Genomic DNA, 16,601 nt, shown 5'->3' on the forward strand with positions numbered 1-16,601 from the left:
GTACTTATAATCTTCTGCACTTTAATATCTGCAGCAGGAAACTTTGATCTGTCTTGTGTGCATCTGGTTTACGATAATGGGACCAGTGTTTGAAGTGGGAAGGAGGGAGAGGAAGCAATGAGTGACCTAATTCTTTGGTGGCTGTGAAACTCTTTCTTCCCAACCGATCAGGTGTAATTGTCACAAGCCGCTTTGGAACTCACCCTCTATTCGCCTTTTTTCTCATCTTGTCCTTCCTGGCCTAGCAAAGCACAAAGGTACAGAGCCAGGGAAGGCTTCTTTTGGGGCCCATGAGGACCATGAAAATCCATTTGATATGCTAAATGTGATACCAGGTTGCCACATTTATTCAATACAACAGGATCTATATTCAGAAAGAAAAAAACTGTTCTCAGCTGTTGCCCAGGTACACTACCAGCTGGGTTCCTTGCAAAGATAGAAGTGGGGAAGAGGAGCCCCTTCTCTTGGGATCACCAATATCTAATGCTAGCTCCCTTCTTTACAGAAAAGGAGAATTGAGTCCATGGTGAGAGTATCTGTACCTTTCTTCCACATTTGTTCTCTATAGGTTTTATGGAAAGAAGACTAGAAATATCTCAGAAATGAGACTAATGTCTTCAATCAATTGGTAAATACTTTATCAATCCCCCAGCTATGTCCTAGACATTATGCTAAAGGCTTGGGAAGCATACAGAAGAAAAGACAGTTCCTTCCTTCAAGGAACTTAAAGTCTAATGGAGCAGATGATAAGCAAACTAATATATTCAAAACAAGCTACATATGGGATAAAAAGGTAATAATTAGCAGAAAGAAGGCACTGAAATTAAGAAGGCTTCCACTAGAAGACGGAATTTTAGTTAGGATTTAAGGGAAATGAGGGAGCTCAGTAATTAGAGTACAGGAGGGGAAGATAACCAGAGAATTCCAGGGAAAGAGATAAAACTTGTTTGTAAAACAACCAAAAGGCCAGTATCACTAGATGAAAAAGTATGTGTTCAGTAGTAAGGTGTCAAAAGACTGGAAAGCTAGGAAGGGCTAGATATTATGAAGGTCTTTGAACCCCAAAATAACATTTTTTGTTTGTTCCTGGAGGTAATAGGGAGCCAATGAGTTTATTGAGTAGGGATGGAGGGGTGACATAATCACACCTGAACTTTAGGAAAATCCCTTTGGGGGTTGAAAGAATGACTTGGAGTGGGGAGAGACTTGAGACAGGCAGGACCCTCTTATCTTTCCCATCCTAGCCCTAAAAAGGCTATTGCAGTAGTCCAGGCCTGAGGTGATTAGGACCTGTGCTAGAGGAGTGGCAAAATCAGAGTAGAGAAGTGGGGATTTGAAAGATTTTACAAAGATGAAATTGATAGACTTTGACTGGGGGAGATAATGAATCTAGGATGATTTCTAGATTGTGAGCCTGAGGTATTGGGGGGAGTGCAGATTGGTGCTCCCCTCTACAGGAATTGGGTTAGGGGCCAAGTTAATGAATTTTGTTTTGGAAAAATTATGTTTGAAGACCTCAGGGTCTTCCTGTAATAATGTAGCTACAGGATTTCTCTCCTTTCCCAGCACACCTGAGCTCTCACACTCCCCTTCAGCTGCACTTTGGTGTGACTCCACTAGAGACCCCACCTTTCCTCAGTTACTCCATGAAGCTAATCTCCTTTGACAGTCTTCTATCTTATCCTCTTCTCCTAGCCTCTCATTTACACTAAATCAACTTTCTTTTTTTTTTAATTTAACCTCCTGTCACTGACCAAACCTTATTCTCACACTTTTCCCTCCTATTCCATCATTATTCACTTCTTCGACCATCTTAGAATTTTATTTTATTTTTTTCCCCCAGTTAACTTGCAAAAGCAAGTTTCAACATTAACTTCCAAAACCTTGAGTTTAAAATTCTTTTCCTTCCTCCCCATACCCTGCTCCCCCCTCATTGAGAAAGTAAATTACTTGGTATAGGTTAAAAATATGTCCTGAAAAATACCTCTACCATCTTGACCCTAGGATTTCCTGCCACTTTGATGTTTCTAGTACCCTAGATTTCCTTTACTTTTTAATAGCTACTACTATAGAATGCTTACAAAAATCTTATTTCTGTGGAATCCCAGCCATTGAACTTCTCTGCTTTTGTGCTATGGGACTGAATGTTGCTGGACAAGTTCACACAGTCAAAAAAAACAAAACCAAACAACATGTTTATCCTCTGTAATTTCTGAATTCATAACTTCAACTAGGTCCTCTACTAATAGTGAACATTTACATAGTATATGCTGCTTGGTATGCCTTGTTCTAAGCCCTTTACAGTTATTACTTCATTCATTACCCTTTCTATTTTACTACTTTATTTCAGTGCTAAACTTTTTAGAAAAGGTTGGTGAATAAAGCACCGGCCTTGGAGTCAGGAGTACCTGGGTTCAAATCTGGTCTCAGACACTTAATAATTACCTAGCTGTGTGGCCTTGGGCAAGCCACTTAACCCCATTTGCCTTGCAAAAAAACCAAAAAAAAAAAAGAAAAGAAAAGGTTGGTGACTTCTTCTGAATGACTACTTTCTTTCATTACCATTGCTTTTCTTTGAATCTGATTTCTGTCTCATGACTGTTTTCTCTAAAGTCATTCTAACTCCCAAGTGCAGGGGCCTTTTTCCTGTTCTATCCTCCTATGACCTCTCTGTAGTTTGTGACCCTGTTGACTATCTTCTCCTAATGAATGCCCTCTGCTTTTTGACTTGCTGGCTTCCTGACATCCCATTTGGTTCACATAGCAACTCCTTTAGCCTATGGCAAAGCAAAATTGACTCTATTTTACAATAAGTAAAATTTGAGAGATTAAATTTCTCATCACAGCACAATAAGGGGCCCAGATTGGTCTTGGTCAAGTCTACAGATTGATTGTAAACCCATATCGTTGCTGTCTCCCCACAAAAGAGGAAGAAGTGGAAGTTTTCAGCATGAGCTTCAGGACTTGTAGTGTCTCCTGGTCCATATAGTATGTCTCCTATCAAGGAAGAAAAGTTAGATCAGTGGGATGAAGAGAAATATCCCTGAGGTGACTTCTAATTCCAATAGCAAACAGTTATTGGTATTTACTGTACATAATAAGCCAATGAGATTCAGAGACAGAAATGGAATATTCCCCACCCTCAGGAAGTTCACATTCTCCTGAGGGGAGTAAATATGTCCTCAGATGAGTATATTCCAAGTGGGGGGTGGGGTGGGAGTGGACCCCACAGTTAGTAACTGGGACTTCTCATCAGGATCAGAGAACTCAGAGCTAGAACTAGGAGAGGCCATTGCATCCAAGCCCCTCATTTGGAGACTTTTCCAAGGTCACCTAGCTAGGAAATGTCTGAGGTGGAATTTACACCCAGATTTTCTCCATTTCTTGCTGTGACTCTAGGAAAGGCCTCATGTAGGAAATGGTCATGGAGGAGAGAAGGTATTGCTGCTGCCATTGGGTCGCAGCGATGGATGCTGATACATACTGTAGAAAAGCCTTCTCTTTAGGTACTGCAGAAAAGCTCTTCTTCCTTTCTTCATTTGATGGTCTGAAAAATTGGAGTTTCTTTTGGCAGTTTCTGATGCTCTGGGACCACGTGACCCTGGACAAACCATTTCATCTCTCTGTCTTGGTTTTCTCCTCATACCTCTCAAAGTTATTGGGAGGATCAACTGAGACAATATTTACAGACTTTAAAGTGCCATATAAATGCTGTCCTCTTCCTCATCATCATCATCCTCAGCCCGGGACAGTCTGCAAGGAGGCAGGAGAGGGCTTAACAGTGAAGCTAGAACTTAGCCTGGGGGAGGTTTTATTGTCCAAAAGAAGAGTTTGGGTGATCTCTAAGAGGCAGCAGGGAATCCTGAAACATCTGGAGCAAGGAGGTGTGAGCTCAGACCTGAACTTTAGGAATGTTGTTTGGGTGGAGGAGAGCTTTGGGAGCAGGGAAACTGAGTCTACAGAGTCCTATTCTGAGTGAAAGTGTTACTACATTGAGATTGAGGAAGGAAGGGGAAGGGGAGGGTGTTCCCTGGGACAAGAGATCCCCCTGCCTCCCCTTCGGGGGCATTGCATCATAGGCATGGCTGTTGAGTCTGGGCAGATTGTGACATCTTCCACTTCTGCTTCTACTCAAATTTGTTCTTGGTTGGTACTCTGCCCGTTATTTGAGTCCTTATATGAAATGGAGGGGACTGGCCAGTGCAGATGCTCATGATCTTTGACTTTGGGACAGATAAAAGAATTTTAGATCTGAAGTTGGGTCTATATATCCCTCGATGCAGGATACAAGAGCAATTGGAAGGAGCTTTGCAGAGTGGTCACAAATAAAGACCAGTGAGCAAAGGTTTAGGGTTCTAAGATGCAGAAAGGATTCTGGTCCTAGATACAGGAAAACCTGAGATTGAATCTGACCCTAAACACGTACAAAGCTGTGTGACTCTGGGCAAGTCGCTTCACCTCCGTGCCTCAGTTTCCTTAACTGTAAAATGGAGATCATAATGGTATCCATGCACTAGGATTGTTGTGAGTCTCAAATGAGACAATAATTGTAACATGCTAGTGCAATGCGGGATGTATGGTGGGGCTTGATGAATGCTTGTTTTCCTTCTTTTTCTTTTCTTCCACCCATTCATCCATCACAGACCTCAATCAGTAAACAGCTTAAGAACCTTCTAAAATCATGCATAGTGATTGATTTTTTTTTTTAAGTTTTTGCAATTTTGTTTTGCTCTTCTAGAAATTTATATCAAGACAGAAGCAGAATCCCCAATAGAAAACCAAGTCATCCTCAGTGATGTCCCTCAGAATCAAAGTCAAGATATCAACAAACAGGAAAGAAACTCCCCTGTGGCTAAGACTAAGAACTTCAGGAAAAATTGGATGAAAAAAAATTGTAGGTATAGGAAAAACCTCTTCAGAAAGAAATCAACGTCTGAACCACAGAAAAGACGTCCACCCCTCCTCGAGATGGTAAGTGATTTTCCTTTGTGGTCTGCCATAAAATAAAAGTTTTTTTTTTTTTTTAAGGTTGATAAATAAAGCAGAATTAAACTGAGCCTAACAGCAATTTGAGAGTGTAGATGTAACAAGGTGGAAGGGAAAAATAAATTGAGAATGATTTTTAATGTTTGAGATTTCACTAAGACAGTGATACAGTTAAGAAGAAGGGACATGTCCCTAACCAGATATGAGATAGAAGAGTGATCATTACTGGTAACTACCACCACCACCAAACCACAGCCATGCTACAATAAGAAAATCCCTAAAACCATCTTGGCTATTATAATTTTTCTTCTTTGAGGACTCTCTTCAGGTGCTTTCCCTTCCCCTCTCCCACTCAGGACCCTTTCTGCCCTTCCTTCGTCTGGGTGTCTGCTGATCACATCTGTTGTTGGTGAACAGTCTCTTGCTTTGGCATCAGAGGCTTCATAAAATTACATTCTTCAGAAAGTGTAGAGGAGGAGTGCCTCCTTTGAGTTAACCACTGCCTATTGAATAGAAAGAACAAGCACTCCTTGCCTGAGGAGGGCAGGAGGCATCTCCCACTCTCTGCCATAAAGCTGAAAGACAGTCCCTAGGGACAACTAGTGGAGCTGCAGATAAGAGTGCTGGGTCTGTCATCAGGGAGACCTGAGTTCAGATTTGACCTCAGCTATTCAAGACCTTGTGACTGTGGGCAAGTCACTTCACTTCTATTTGCCTCCGTTTCTTCTATGAAATGGGGATGTTGATAATGAACAGTAAAGCCAAGTCAGATTTGTAAAAGCATTAGCAGAGATGCTGATACATGCTGTAGAAAAGGCTTTTTTTCTTAGGCGCTGTAGAAAAGCTTTTCTTAGGGGCAGCTAGGTGGCACAATGAATAGAGCACCGGCCCTGAAGTCAGGAGTACCTGAGTTCAAATTTGGCCTCAGACACTTAACAATCACTTAGCTGTGTGACCTTGGGCAAGCCACTTTAACCCCCATTGCCTTGCAAAAAAAAAAAAAAAGCTTTTCTTCCTTAGCTTTCTTCATTTGATGGTCTATGAAAAATTAGAGTTTCTTTTGGCATGTAATCTGTTACTGATGTCAAAGTGTCCCTTACCACCACGTGTAGTTAATATCTATTTAGATGTCATTGGTGATAAGAAAGCAGAACAGAGATGCCTTGTCTATTAGACTGCTTTATAATCTTCAGCACTATAGTGTAAAAATCCAGCGTAACCAAGTTAAAAACCTGTTTCTTACTTTTTTGTTTTGTTTTTTATTTTTGCAAGGCTATGGGGTTAATTGCCCAAAGTCACACAGCTAGATGAGGATTAAGAATCTGAAGCCAGTTTTAAACTTAGGTCCTCCCTACTCCAGGGCTGGTGTTCTATCCACTGTACCACATAGCTGCCCAAAAGCCCTATTTTTTGCTACCGAAAGAACATTACTTTTCTTCCTGCTTTTATTTAGTATTAGAAATGAGATTTGATAAAGCCTTTGCAAAGTTGTAGCCCATCCATCTGCTATGCCCCAGGGATTTTCCACCTTTTCTGTGACTATCCCAGGTTAATGGCAGTAATAATGCCAATTTTATTAAAAGTAAGTTTCTCTAATTTTTTTAGTTTACAGAGATAAACACCCATCTTCATTCTATATTTGCATTTGGATTTTTAATTGCCCTCTTCAGAGAGGGCCAATTTCTCGATTTTTTTTTTCCTTTTCCCCCCTCTTCCTCCTTTTTCTCATTTTTCTAGCTCTCTTCTTCCAAATTTGCAGGCCCAGGTCAGTGTGAAGAGCTCCCAGAAGCTGGGGGAGTCCTCACAGCCTGCCTGGGCTAATTTGGAAGCAGTGGGAGGAGTTCCTCTTCCATTCTGGTCAGATTCTTTTTGTTTAAAACAGTGAGAGATTCTGAGAGAGAAGTTCTCTACCATGGCAAGTGAATCTCAAGTGAATTTGGTCTCTGTTAACCTGTTTTTATGTTTCCAAGAAACTCTAAGTCTACTCTATTTTCCCCTCACAACTTCCTCCTAGGAGCTGGTAGGACCCATTCTCAAATCACTAGAATGGGGCCATGGGGTACAAAGTGAGGGGTCTCTATAAAACTCTAGTTCTCATCTCCTCAGATTAGGTATTCATGCCAAATTCCAGGAGGTGCTCTTAAGTTGTATGCTGTGGCTAAGAGTGGATAAAAAGACAGGCTCACTTTGTCCTTTTGAGACAGATACCCAAAGGCCATTTAGCTGGCTTGGCATCCATGATGCACACTTCCTTTTCTGTTAAAGAAGCTCAGTTTGAATAGTAACAGTCTGAAATAGCATCTATTTCAAGTTTGAATGAATGAATGAATAAATCATGGTGTTGATTAAACTGTAATATTTGTTTTCCAAGAATCCTCCATGTAGCTCATCTATGTGTAGCCCTCCACATATACACAAATTATTCTGTTGTTACAATTTGGGAGTGCTTTCTATAGCAGACCATCTTTCATTTATTTTTAATTCATTGGCTCATCTTTTCTTTTGTTTTCAGCTTTTAGCACCTGACATAAGACATGAAAGAAATGTGATTTTGCAGTGTGTTCGATACATCATCCAAAATGACTTTTTTGGACTAAACTCCAAGACTGAGGCACTAGAGAAAACCAGGAATGGCCAGGTGTCAGACGTTTCAGAATCATGAACGCACCTGCCCAGAAGTCCAAGGGTGTCTTGGAGGCCAGCCCTGCCAGGATGTCCAGACAGAATGGAAAGCTTGACTCTAGTGATAAATCTCATGTAAGATATGATCTCGTCTTCTCAGAGTGCTTCCTTGGAGATGCCAATGTACTCTAGGGTCTGTGCTTGTGCTGTTGGCTTTGGGCACAAGTTTGCTAGCAGAATTGTTTGTTCTACTTACACTTTTGATGCCTAGGGAAGTTCTGAGATCTCCCCCAGGTCAGATTGAGTGATTGGAGTTTAAAATATATAATTTAGTTAAACAGAGACCAAGAGGCAAGGCATGGGGAGGGAAGAAAATTGTGGCTTTTATACATTATTTGCACAATGAAGGAATGAATTTAAGTGACTTTTGTTGGGGGGGGGGGGGGAGAAAAGAAATAATGGGATTAAATTAGGGCTGTAAAAGGGTCTTCAGGAGTAGCTAGGTGGTTCAATGGATAGAGTACTGGTCCTAGAGTCAGGAGGACCTGAGTCCTCAGATGCTTGACACTTACTAGCTGTGTGACCCTGGGCAAGTCATTTACCTCTGATTACCTCATAAGAACAAAGAAGGTCTTCAGATTTACCTGCCCAAATACATATGTTCAAATCTAGCTGTGCTCATTCAGATGCTGCACTTTGGAAATGCTTGCATAGACACGCTCTCAATTTATACTGTAGATTCAACTGAAGTGTCCTTTTGTATAGTTCAAATTTGGACCATTGTTTTTTTCTAGTGAAAAAGCATGTAAAGTGTAATATTCAATGAGGTTCAACTCATTTTACAGCAAAAGTAATGTTGATAAAATAATGTAGGCTTATGTCCTAAGTTTCAATTAGTTTGTCATAAAGAAAATATTTTATCCTTATTTTTTAAGAAATAAGTCTTTTCTGAATAAAGCCATTGAGGTCTCTTGCCTCTGAAAATCACAGGGAATTTTGCTTGTGTGTCCTTTTCATTTTGTATCATATTTATTCATTATATATGGCTATGCACTTTAGTCTAAGATTAGAAAGGACTGGGTTCAGAAAATCAGTCTGTACTTCTGATCTCTTTTCAGTCGTCATCTTTCTTGACCTTATCTTCAGTCTCTGAAACTGTCGATAATCTGTTTTTCCTTGTTCCTTGTTTCCTTCTTTTTCTAGGTTTTTGTGACACTTTCCTCTCTGACCACTCCTTCATCCAGGTCACCTTTAACCATGAGAGGGCCCCAAGACTCTGTCCTGGGATTGCTTCTCTTCTCTTGTAGTATTTTGCTTGTTGATCTCTTTAGCTCCCATATCATCTCTATGCCAATGATTATTAGACTTAATCTCTATTCTGACCTCCAATGTTGCATCACTCTAATAAGATTCCCAAGTCATTTAAAACTCAACATGTCCAAAACAGAACCTTCTTCCCAAGCTCTCCCCTGTTCTTAACTTCTCTTTTACTGTTGAGGTTATCACCATCCTGTCTGTCATCCGGGCTTACCACCTGGCTGTTATCCTTGATTCCCTACTCTCCCTTATTCCTGGCTTCCAATCTGTTGCCAAGCCCTATCAATTCTACCTTCACAACATCTCTCAATTTTACCTTAACAGCAGCTCTTGGATAAGTGTCCTTTCTCCTCTGACACTTCCCCCAATATGCCTTCAGCATCTCATACCTGGACTGTTGCCCTTACCTCCTGGTAAAGCCTCCTGTCTCAAGTCTATCCTCCACTCAGCTTTCAGTGTAATCTTAAAGCACAGATCTTCCAACCTTACCATCTCTTCAGTGATTTCCCCATCAACTCTAAGATCAAAATCCTCTCCTAAGCTTTGAAAACCCTTCAGAAGACTCTGACCTGGCCCCTTCTACTCTCCAGTCTTCTTATACCTTATTCCTCTCCCTACACTCTGGGATTGAACAACACTGGCCTTCTTGTGCTTTCTTGAACCACAATACCATCTTCTCTTTCTGTGTCCCCAAAGCTTAAAATGTTTTCTTTCCCCATCTTGGAATCCCTGATTTCTTTTAAGACAGCTCAAAAACTGTCTTCTTCATGAAGCTTTTCCCCAAAGGTGTTTTTCTATCTCTCTATATATGTAATTAATTATACAATGCATTTTGTCTATTCCACTAGTGAGATCAGGGGTTTTTAATTTTGCCTTTTTTATCCCAAGCAACTCACAATGTTTGACACATTACAACTTAATTACAATTTAATAAATATTTGTTGATTGATTGATTGTTTCATGCTCTAAAGGACTTCCCAAACTTGACTTAAGTTGCTTTGCAGTAAGTTTTCTCAGAGATGAAATTACTGTATTGACTAACAACACAGGAAAATTTCAGCCTAAGATTGAAATTAGATACAAGCAAATATTAATCAACACTGGAAGACACCCAGGTGGAATATATTTACATTTATCTCATTCTGTAGGAAAGCAACTTGAAACATACCCAGTTGCCAAGATAGCATACATTTTATATTTTGTGTTATAGAAGATGTAATGTGGATCCTTGTCATTGACTGTAATTGCTTTCTGTGCGGTATGTTCTCAAAGCATTAATAATAATAATTAACATTATATTATGCTTACTATGTGTGGGACAGTATGCTAAGTACTTTACACTAATGCTCTCATTTGATCCTTGCAACAAACTAGTACATTTCTGGGATTGAGGGGTGGACCACACTTGCATCAGCCAATAGAATGGGATCTCGTTAGTTATTGGTGGATACCATGGAGGTGAGATGTTTGGATGGCTGCTTTCGTGAACTTTCTCCAACAACAGTGATAATGGTATTGAAAGTGTGAGATGTTGTCAGTACCAAACCCTAAGCAAGGCCTAAGCCTAAAGGGTGGCAGGCACACATAAGGAATGAGCAAGCTTTGCTTTTCTCATTTTTAAGCCTATTCTGTGTGTTAGATCCGGGGGAACAAGGACAAAAGTGAAACATTCCCTATAGAGGAACTGACATTCTTAGAGCATGGGTGTCCAAATCTTCTGGTCTGCATCTTCAAATAAAAACTTGTCAAGGGCCACATATAGAATTGAATATAAATGATTGGCAAATTATCCATTGACATCCTCTTGCCATCTGCCTCATCACCCCGTTCTCATCTCTTCATTTTCAATGTGGTTTGGTTTTCCTAAAAGAACAGATCTGATGGTTATTGTCCTATTTAAGATACAGCAGCGGCTCCCACTTGTTAGTTTATTGAGTCTCTTATATGCTAGGCCCTATGCTAAGCAATGGGGAGACAAGGAAAGGCAGAAGAACAGTTCCTGCACTCAGAGCTGAAAGTCTAACAGGGAAGACAACGCATGAACAATTACATACAGAAAATTTTATACAGGATGTCAGGTAAATGGTCAACAGAGGGAAAGGCATTAGAATTTTAAAGGGTGAGGGAGGTCTGGTAAAAGTAGGTGATGAAAGTTTACTTGAAACTTGAAAGAAGCCAAGAGGCAGAGATGAGGAAGGGGTGCATCCCAAGCACAGGGGGATAGCAGGGAAAATACCCTGAATGAAGTGATGTGTCTTGTTTGAGCATATGTAATCCCTTCTGTTTAACCTAAAAGTCAATAACCTTTCACAGCCTAGACCTTAACCTACCTTTCTGAGAGCAACTTAGGTGGTACAGTAGATAAACGCCTGGCTTCAGGAAAACCTGGGTTCCAATCCAGTTTCAGACACTTAACTAGTTTTGTGACCCTGGGCAAATCACTTAACTCTGTTTGCTTCAGTTTCCTCCTCTGTAAAATGGAGATACCTCTTAGGGTTGTGAGGATCAAATGAGTTATTTGTTAATCGATTAGCACTGTGCCTGCCAGGTAATAGGCACTATATAAAATGCCAATCCTCATTCCTCCAAATTGTCCTTGCTTTTCTCCTCAAATACTGTACTGTACCTCTGGTCTCTGTGCCTTTGCTCTAAATGCATTTTACTTCACTGCCCCATCTTAAAATCATTCAGGCAACCCTTTCTATGAGAAGCTTTTCTGATTACCCCTCAGCTGCTTGTGCCTTCCCTCATGCACTGCCTGGACTGTTCCCTTTTGTTTTTATTATGTATTTATTGATTTATGTACATGTAGTCTTCTGAGATAGAACATAAGCTCCCTGTAGGTAAGGAAGGCTTAAATTTAGTCTTTGTATTCTCATTCAGGATATGAATGCTATCTGAAACACAATAGGTATTGTTGAATTGAATTGGACTCTTGTAACTGAGGATGTCTTTTATAGCTTTTTGCTTATTGTGTATCACTGTTCTTGTGCTGTCTCTTGTATCAGTGCTCTTTGAGTCTCACCTGTAATTTTGATTCCTCTGAGATGATGGTGTTCCATCACCTAAGGCCCTATAGCATCACAGGGAGAATGCTGTTATTTAAAAAATGGACTTGGGTTATCAGGAAACAGTTTAGGAATGTTGCAAGTGCTGTCCACTTTATCAAATGCCTCATTATAAAATGAAAGTATTTGACTCAATGGCCTCAGGTCCATTCCAATTGTAAATCTATAATCTGATATCTTTTGTAAAATAGGACATCTGGAATTAAATCCTGTATCCTAGCTGGTTCATTAATATCTTAAATAATACTGTAATGGATGGGGAAATTTGCTGAGAAAAAAACATCTATTTGTTCTTTAAGACTGAGAGGGAAATGCAAATAATGTGACTAAATACACATTTACTGCATTTAAATATGATGCATTTTCTGTTGTTCTGAGCCTCCCTTAAAGAGGCTTAACAGTCTGGAATTCCAGATCAAGAATGAGATCCTGTTTTGTTCTTTATCATGCTTGCCATATGCTCCAGCCCAGAGTGCCCTGCATCCCATAAATACATATTGAATTGATGTCAGGGACATTTTTTTTTTTGAGTCTACTCAGAAAGGCATCAAGTAGACAGCTCTCCCTGGGCCTCTACAATTGCTAAGTCTCAACCTTTTTGTGCATGGAAGGAAAGAAGTATCTTCTCCTGAGTTCCTTTGGTGGGTTGTACAGAGATGTCCGTGGCCAGTTCCCTGGCAGCCCAACTTGAGCATTCTTCATTCCTAGTACTTGGAATGTTTGAGATCAGCATTTCTTACATTTTGGAGTCAGAGATTTCAGTTGAGTGACAAAATCTTTGATTTTCTTTTATTCTCATTCTTTTTCCTAGTCCTGATCTCTATAGGATTTGTTTTCAACTAAGAGGATTTTAAAGCATCTAGGTGTGCAGTGAATTGAGTGCCAGGCCTAAAATCAGGAAGATTTGTATTCCTGAGTTCAAATCTGGCAGTGTCACCCTGGGCAAATCACCCCTATTTGCCTCAGTTTCCTCATCTGTAAAATGAGCTGGAGAAGGAAATGGCAAAAATATCTTTGCCAGGAAAACCCCAAATAGGGTCAAAGTCAGATGTGACAGAACAACTAGAATAACAAAGAAATCTATACTTTACAATGGAAGTCAGAATCTTGAACTTCGAGCTGTAGTGTTTAAGGATTTTGTCTTGCCAGCTCCATTTAGTGTTCCATTTTTAAGTTGCTTGTGTTAAAGGGCTTCAGTTCCTTTGCTATGTTTGGTTTCATGTCTTATGCAATTGTTTTATTCTGCCAAAACTTTATTTTCCTTTTTTCTTTTTCTTTTCCCTACCAGACTATTTAACTTGTTAGTTGTAACTGTTTAACAAAGTCCAACTGCTCCAAATCTAACCTCAGTCACTTACTAGCTGAGTGACCCTGAGCAAGTCATTTTACCTTTTTTATCTCCCATTTCCTCATCTGTAAAATGAGGATGAAAATAACAGGACTGACCTCCCAAGGTTGTATGAATCAAATGAGATAATAATTTTAAACTGCTTAGTATCGTGCCTGGCACTGGGAAGGTGTTAAATAAATGTTCACTTGAATAAGTTTTTTTGGCTAGCACTTCACACTGCTGACTCTTATCAACTAAAACCTTCAGTTTTTTTTCCCAGAACTGCTATCTAATAATTACTCCCCCCACTTGTATTTGCTAACATTTACATAGCACTTTAAAGTTTGCCACACATTTTAGTAGTAATAATTGGTATTTATATGACATTTTAAGGTTTACAGAACACTTTATAAATAGCTTATTTGGTCCTCCCACTGACCTTGAGAAGTAGGTGCTATTATTATTATCCACATTTTACACTTGAGGAAACTGAGGTAGTTGCTCAGGATTGTAAAGCTATGGAATGTCTAGGCTGGATTTGAACTCAAACCTTCCTATCTCCAGGTGTAGTGTTCCTCTGGATCACTGTCTAACTGCCTCTGAAATGTAGTCAGTGACCATAAATATGCTTTTCTAGGAGTTTGTCTCTGAATAGAAGAGATACAGAATGATAGAAAAAGTCTTGTCCTAGATTTGGAGCCAGAGGGATGGTTCAAATCCACACTACTACTTAAGTATTGGATATTCTTTAACAAATTATTGAGTATATATGGGCTGTAGTTTCTCATCTGTAAAATAAGGGGGTGCACTAGAGTGAGTCTGAAGTGCCTTCGCAAACTAAATCTATGATTCTGTAATCTTAGAAAAATCAATGACCTGGATAAATACCTAGATGGTGTGCTCATCAAATAGTATAGTTCATATGCCAGATGACAGAATTAGTCCAGAGAATTGGGATAAATTTAACATAAGATGGAATTCAGTAGGAAAAAATGTATCATTTTATAACATATATATATAATCTTATAGATATTATTTAATTATACATATGAAACTTGGCTTCAAAATATAAAATGAGGGAAGAATGATTAGATAGCCAGGGTTTTTTTTTTAAATCTGAGAGTTTTAGTACACTATAAATTGATAAGAGTCAGCAGTATGAAGTGCCAGCCAAAAAAACCCAATTCAACCTTTGCATTAAGAGAGTCATACCTTTCAGGAAAAGGAAGGCCTTCAAATATGCCTACTGTAATCTTTATTTGTTAGACTTTACCTGGAATACTGTGTTTGATTCTTTAGTTTTTAACTGAATATTCAGATTAAATTTCTCTGTCAGCAGAAAAAGATTCTGAGATCTGGTGGCATGGTCTTCTGGGGAACTAATTACAACTGCTCATAAAAAGAAGAAAAAGTTCAAGAGAAGAGAATGGAGGGAAATGAAATAATTAACATCCATAACAATAAATGTGAATAGGATGAACTCACCTGTAAAATGTCAGAAGATAGCAGCCCAGCCTAGAAAGCAAAAATCTAGTAATGTGATATTTCCAAGAAATGCACTTGAATTATAAAAATTAATGTAGAGTAAAAATGATAAGCAGGAGCAAAATTTATTATGCTTCAGTTACACTCAAAAAAAGAATTGGGTAGCTATTATGATTTCAGATAAAACCACAGTGAATATAGTGAAGCTTAAAAAGAAATAAACATGAAATCATTATACTTAAAGGCTGAATAGATCATGGTTCAACATCAATACCTAATTTTATATATGTATGGCTTCTGTCACATGCATATATGCTTTGACATAGAGAAATAGTAACACTAAAATAATAAGAGATCTTAATGTACTTCTATAAGACCTTGATAAATCCAAACAAGGTAAAAATGAAAGACTTTAAGGACTTGAATAGAACTTTTGAAAAAGTAAAGACTATTATTGAATGAGAATAGAAAGAAATGCCCCTTACATGTATATGGGAACTTTCCAGAAATTGACTATGTATTGAAGCCAAAGCAAAAAAAAAATGTAGTAAAGCAGAAATACTAAGCACATCTTTTATTTATTGTAATACAGTAAAAATTATATTAAGTGAAAGGCCCTTAATTAAGAAGAAACTGGAGGCTAAAATTCTAAAGAACTGATGGGCTGAAGAACAAATTATATAAACAATAGAAAATTTCATCAAATAAAGTGATAAAATTGAATATAGTTAAAACAGTCAATGACAAGTTCTTTATTTCTAAACAATATTAACAAAAAAATCAAAGAATTTGGCAAGGAATTTAAAAAAACTTGAACAGCAATAAATCAAAAATCCTTAAATAACATATTTAAGTTCAGAAAATTAAAGAACTTTACAAAATTGAAATCAAAAATACCATTAATAAATTTAACTAGATCCATTTATTCTTATTTTTCTTAATATATGAAATAGTCTTTTTAATCTAAGAACGTATATTACATATAATAGAAAAAAGACCTTCCCAACAGAATCAGATAAAACAAAGATGACTTTCATAGTCACTGTTATTAACAGTGCTAATATGCTAGCATATTAAGAAAAAAGAAATAAAAGAATAAATAAAAAATAACTGCAGTTATATAAAAATGCTCTAAATCACTAATAATTAGGTAATTGAAGATTAATGAACTTGAAATTCTACCTCATCTATCAAAGACAAAAAGAAATTGACAAATAGTGGAGAAGTTGTGAGAAAACAGGTTACCTTAGTGCAGTTTATTGGAAGTATGAGTTGGTTTTGGAAAGCAATTTGTAACTGTTCCCAGAGAGTCACAAAATTATGCTTAGTCTGCCTCAGTTATGTTAATCACTTCTAAGGCTGTACCCCAAAGAAATCAAGAAGAAAAAACTATTATAAAATCATTTATAGTAATTCTTTTTTTAATTTTGCCCCCAATTATTTGTAAAAATAATTTTCAATATTCATTTTTAAAATAGAATTCCAAATTCCCCCCTCTCCAATTTCTTCTTTGAGAAGGCAAGCAATTTTATATAGGTTATACATATTTAGTCAGGCAAACATTTCCATATTAGTCATGTTGTAAAAAGAAAACACGGATCAAAATAAAAATTGAAGAAAAATAAAGTAAAAAAATGTATGTATAACTACTCTTTTCATGGTAAACAAAAATTGGAAATTAAAGAGGCATCCTATCGCAAAACAAGTTCTGTTAGATAAACAAATAATGACATGTGAATGTAATAGAATATTAATATGCTACAAGAAATGATAAAATGGATAATTTAAGAAAC

General features: G+C 38.1%; 1 protein-coding gene across 1 annotated transcript in view; it reads left to right on the forward strand.

The window, feature by feature from the left end:
• NUFIP1 (nuclear FMR1 interacting protein 1) overlaps positions 1 to 16,388 on the forward strand; it is a 51,351-nt gene extending 34,963 nt beyond the window's left edge. The window contains exons 9-10 of the mRNA XM_074191708.1: positions 4,739 to 4,971; positions 7,499 to 16,388. Of these exons, the coding sequence (XP_074047809.1) occupies positions 4,739 to 4,971; positions 7,499 to 7,648 (383 nt within the window). The 3' untranslated portion in view covers positions 7,649 to 16,388. The remainder of the gene's footprint in view (positions 1 to 4,738; positions 4,972 to 7,498) is intronic.
• Positions 16,389 to 16,601: the final 213 nt, after the last annotated feature.

Source organism: Macrotis lagotis, chromosome 6, assembly GCF_037893015.1.
Source record: "Macrotis lagotis isolate mMagLag1 chromosome 6, bilby.v1.9.chrom.fasta, whole genome shotgun sequence".
NCBI lineage: Eukaryota > Metazoa > Chordata > Mammalia > Peramelemorphia > Peramelidae > Macrotis > Macrotis lagotis.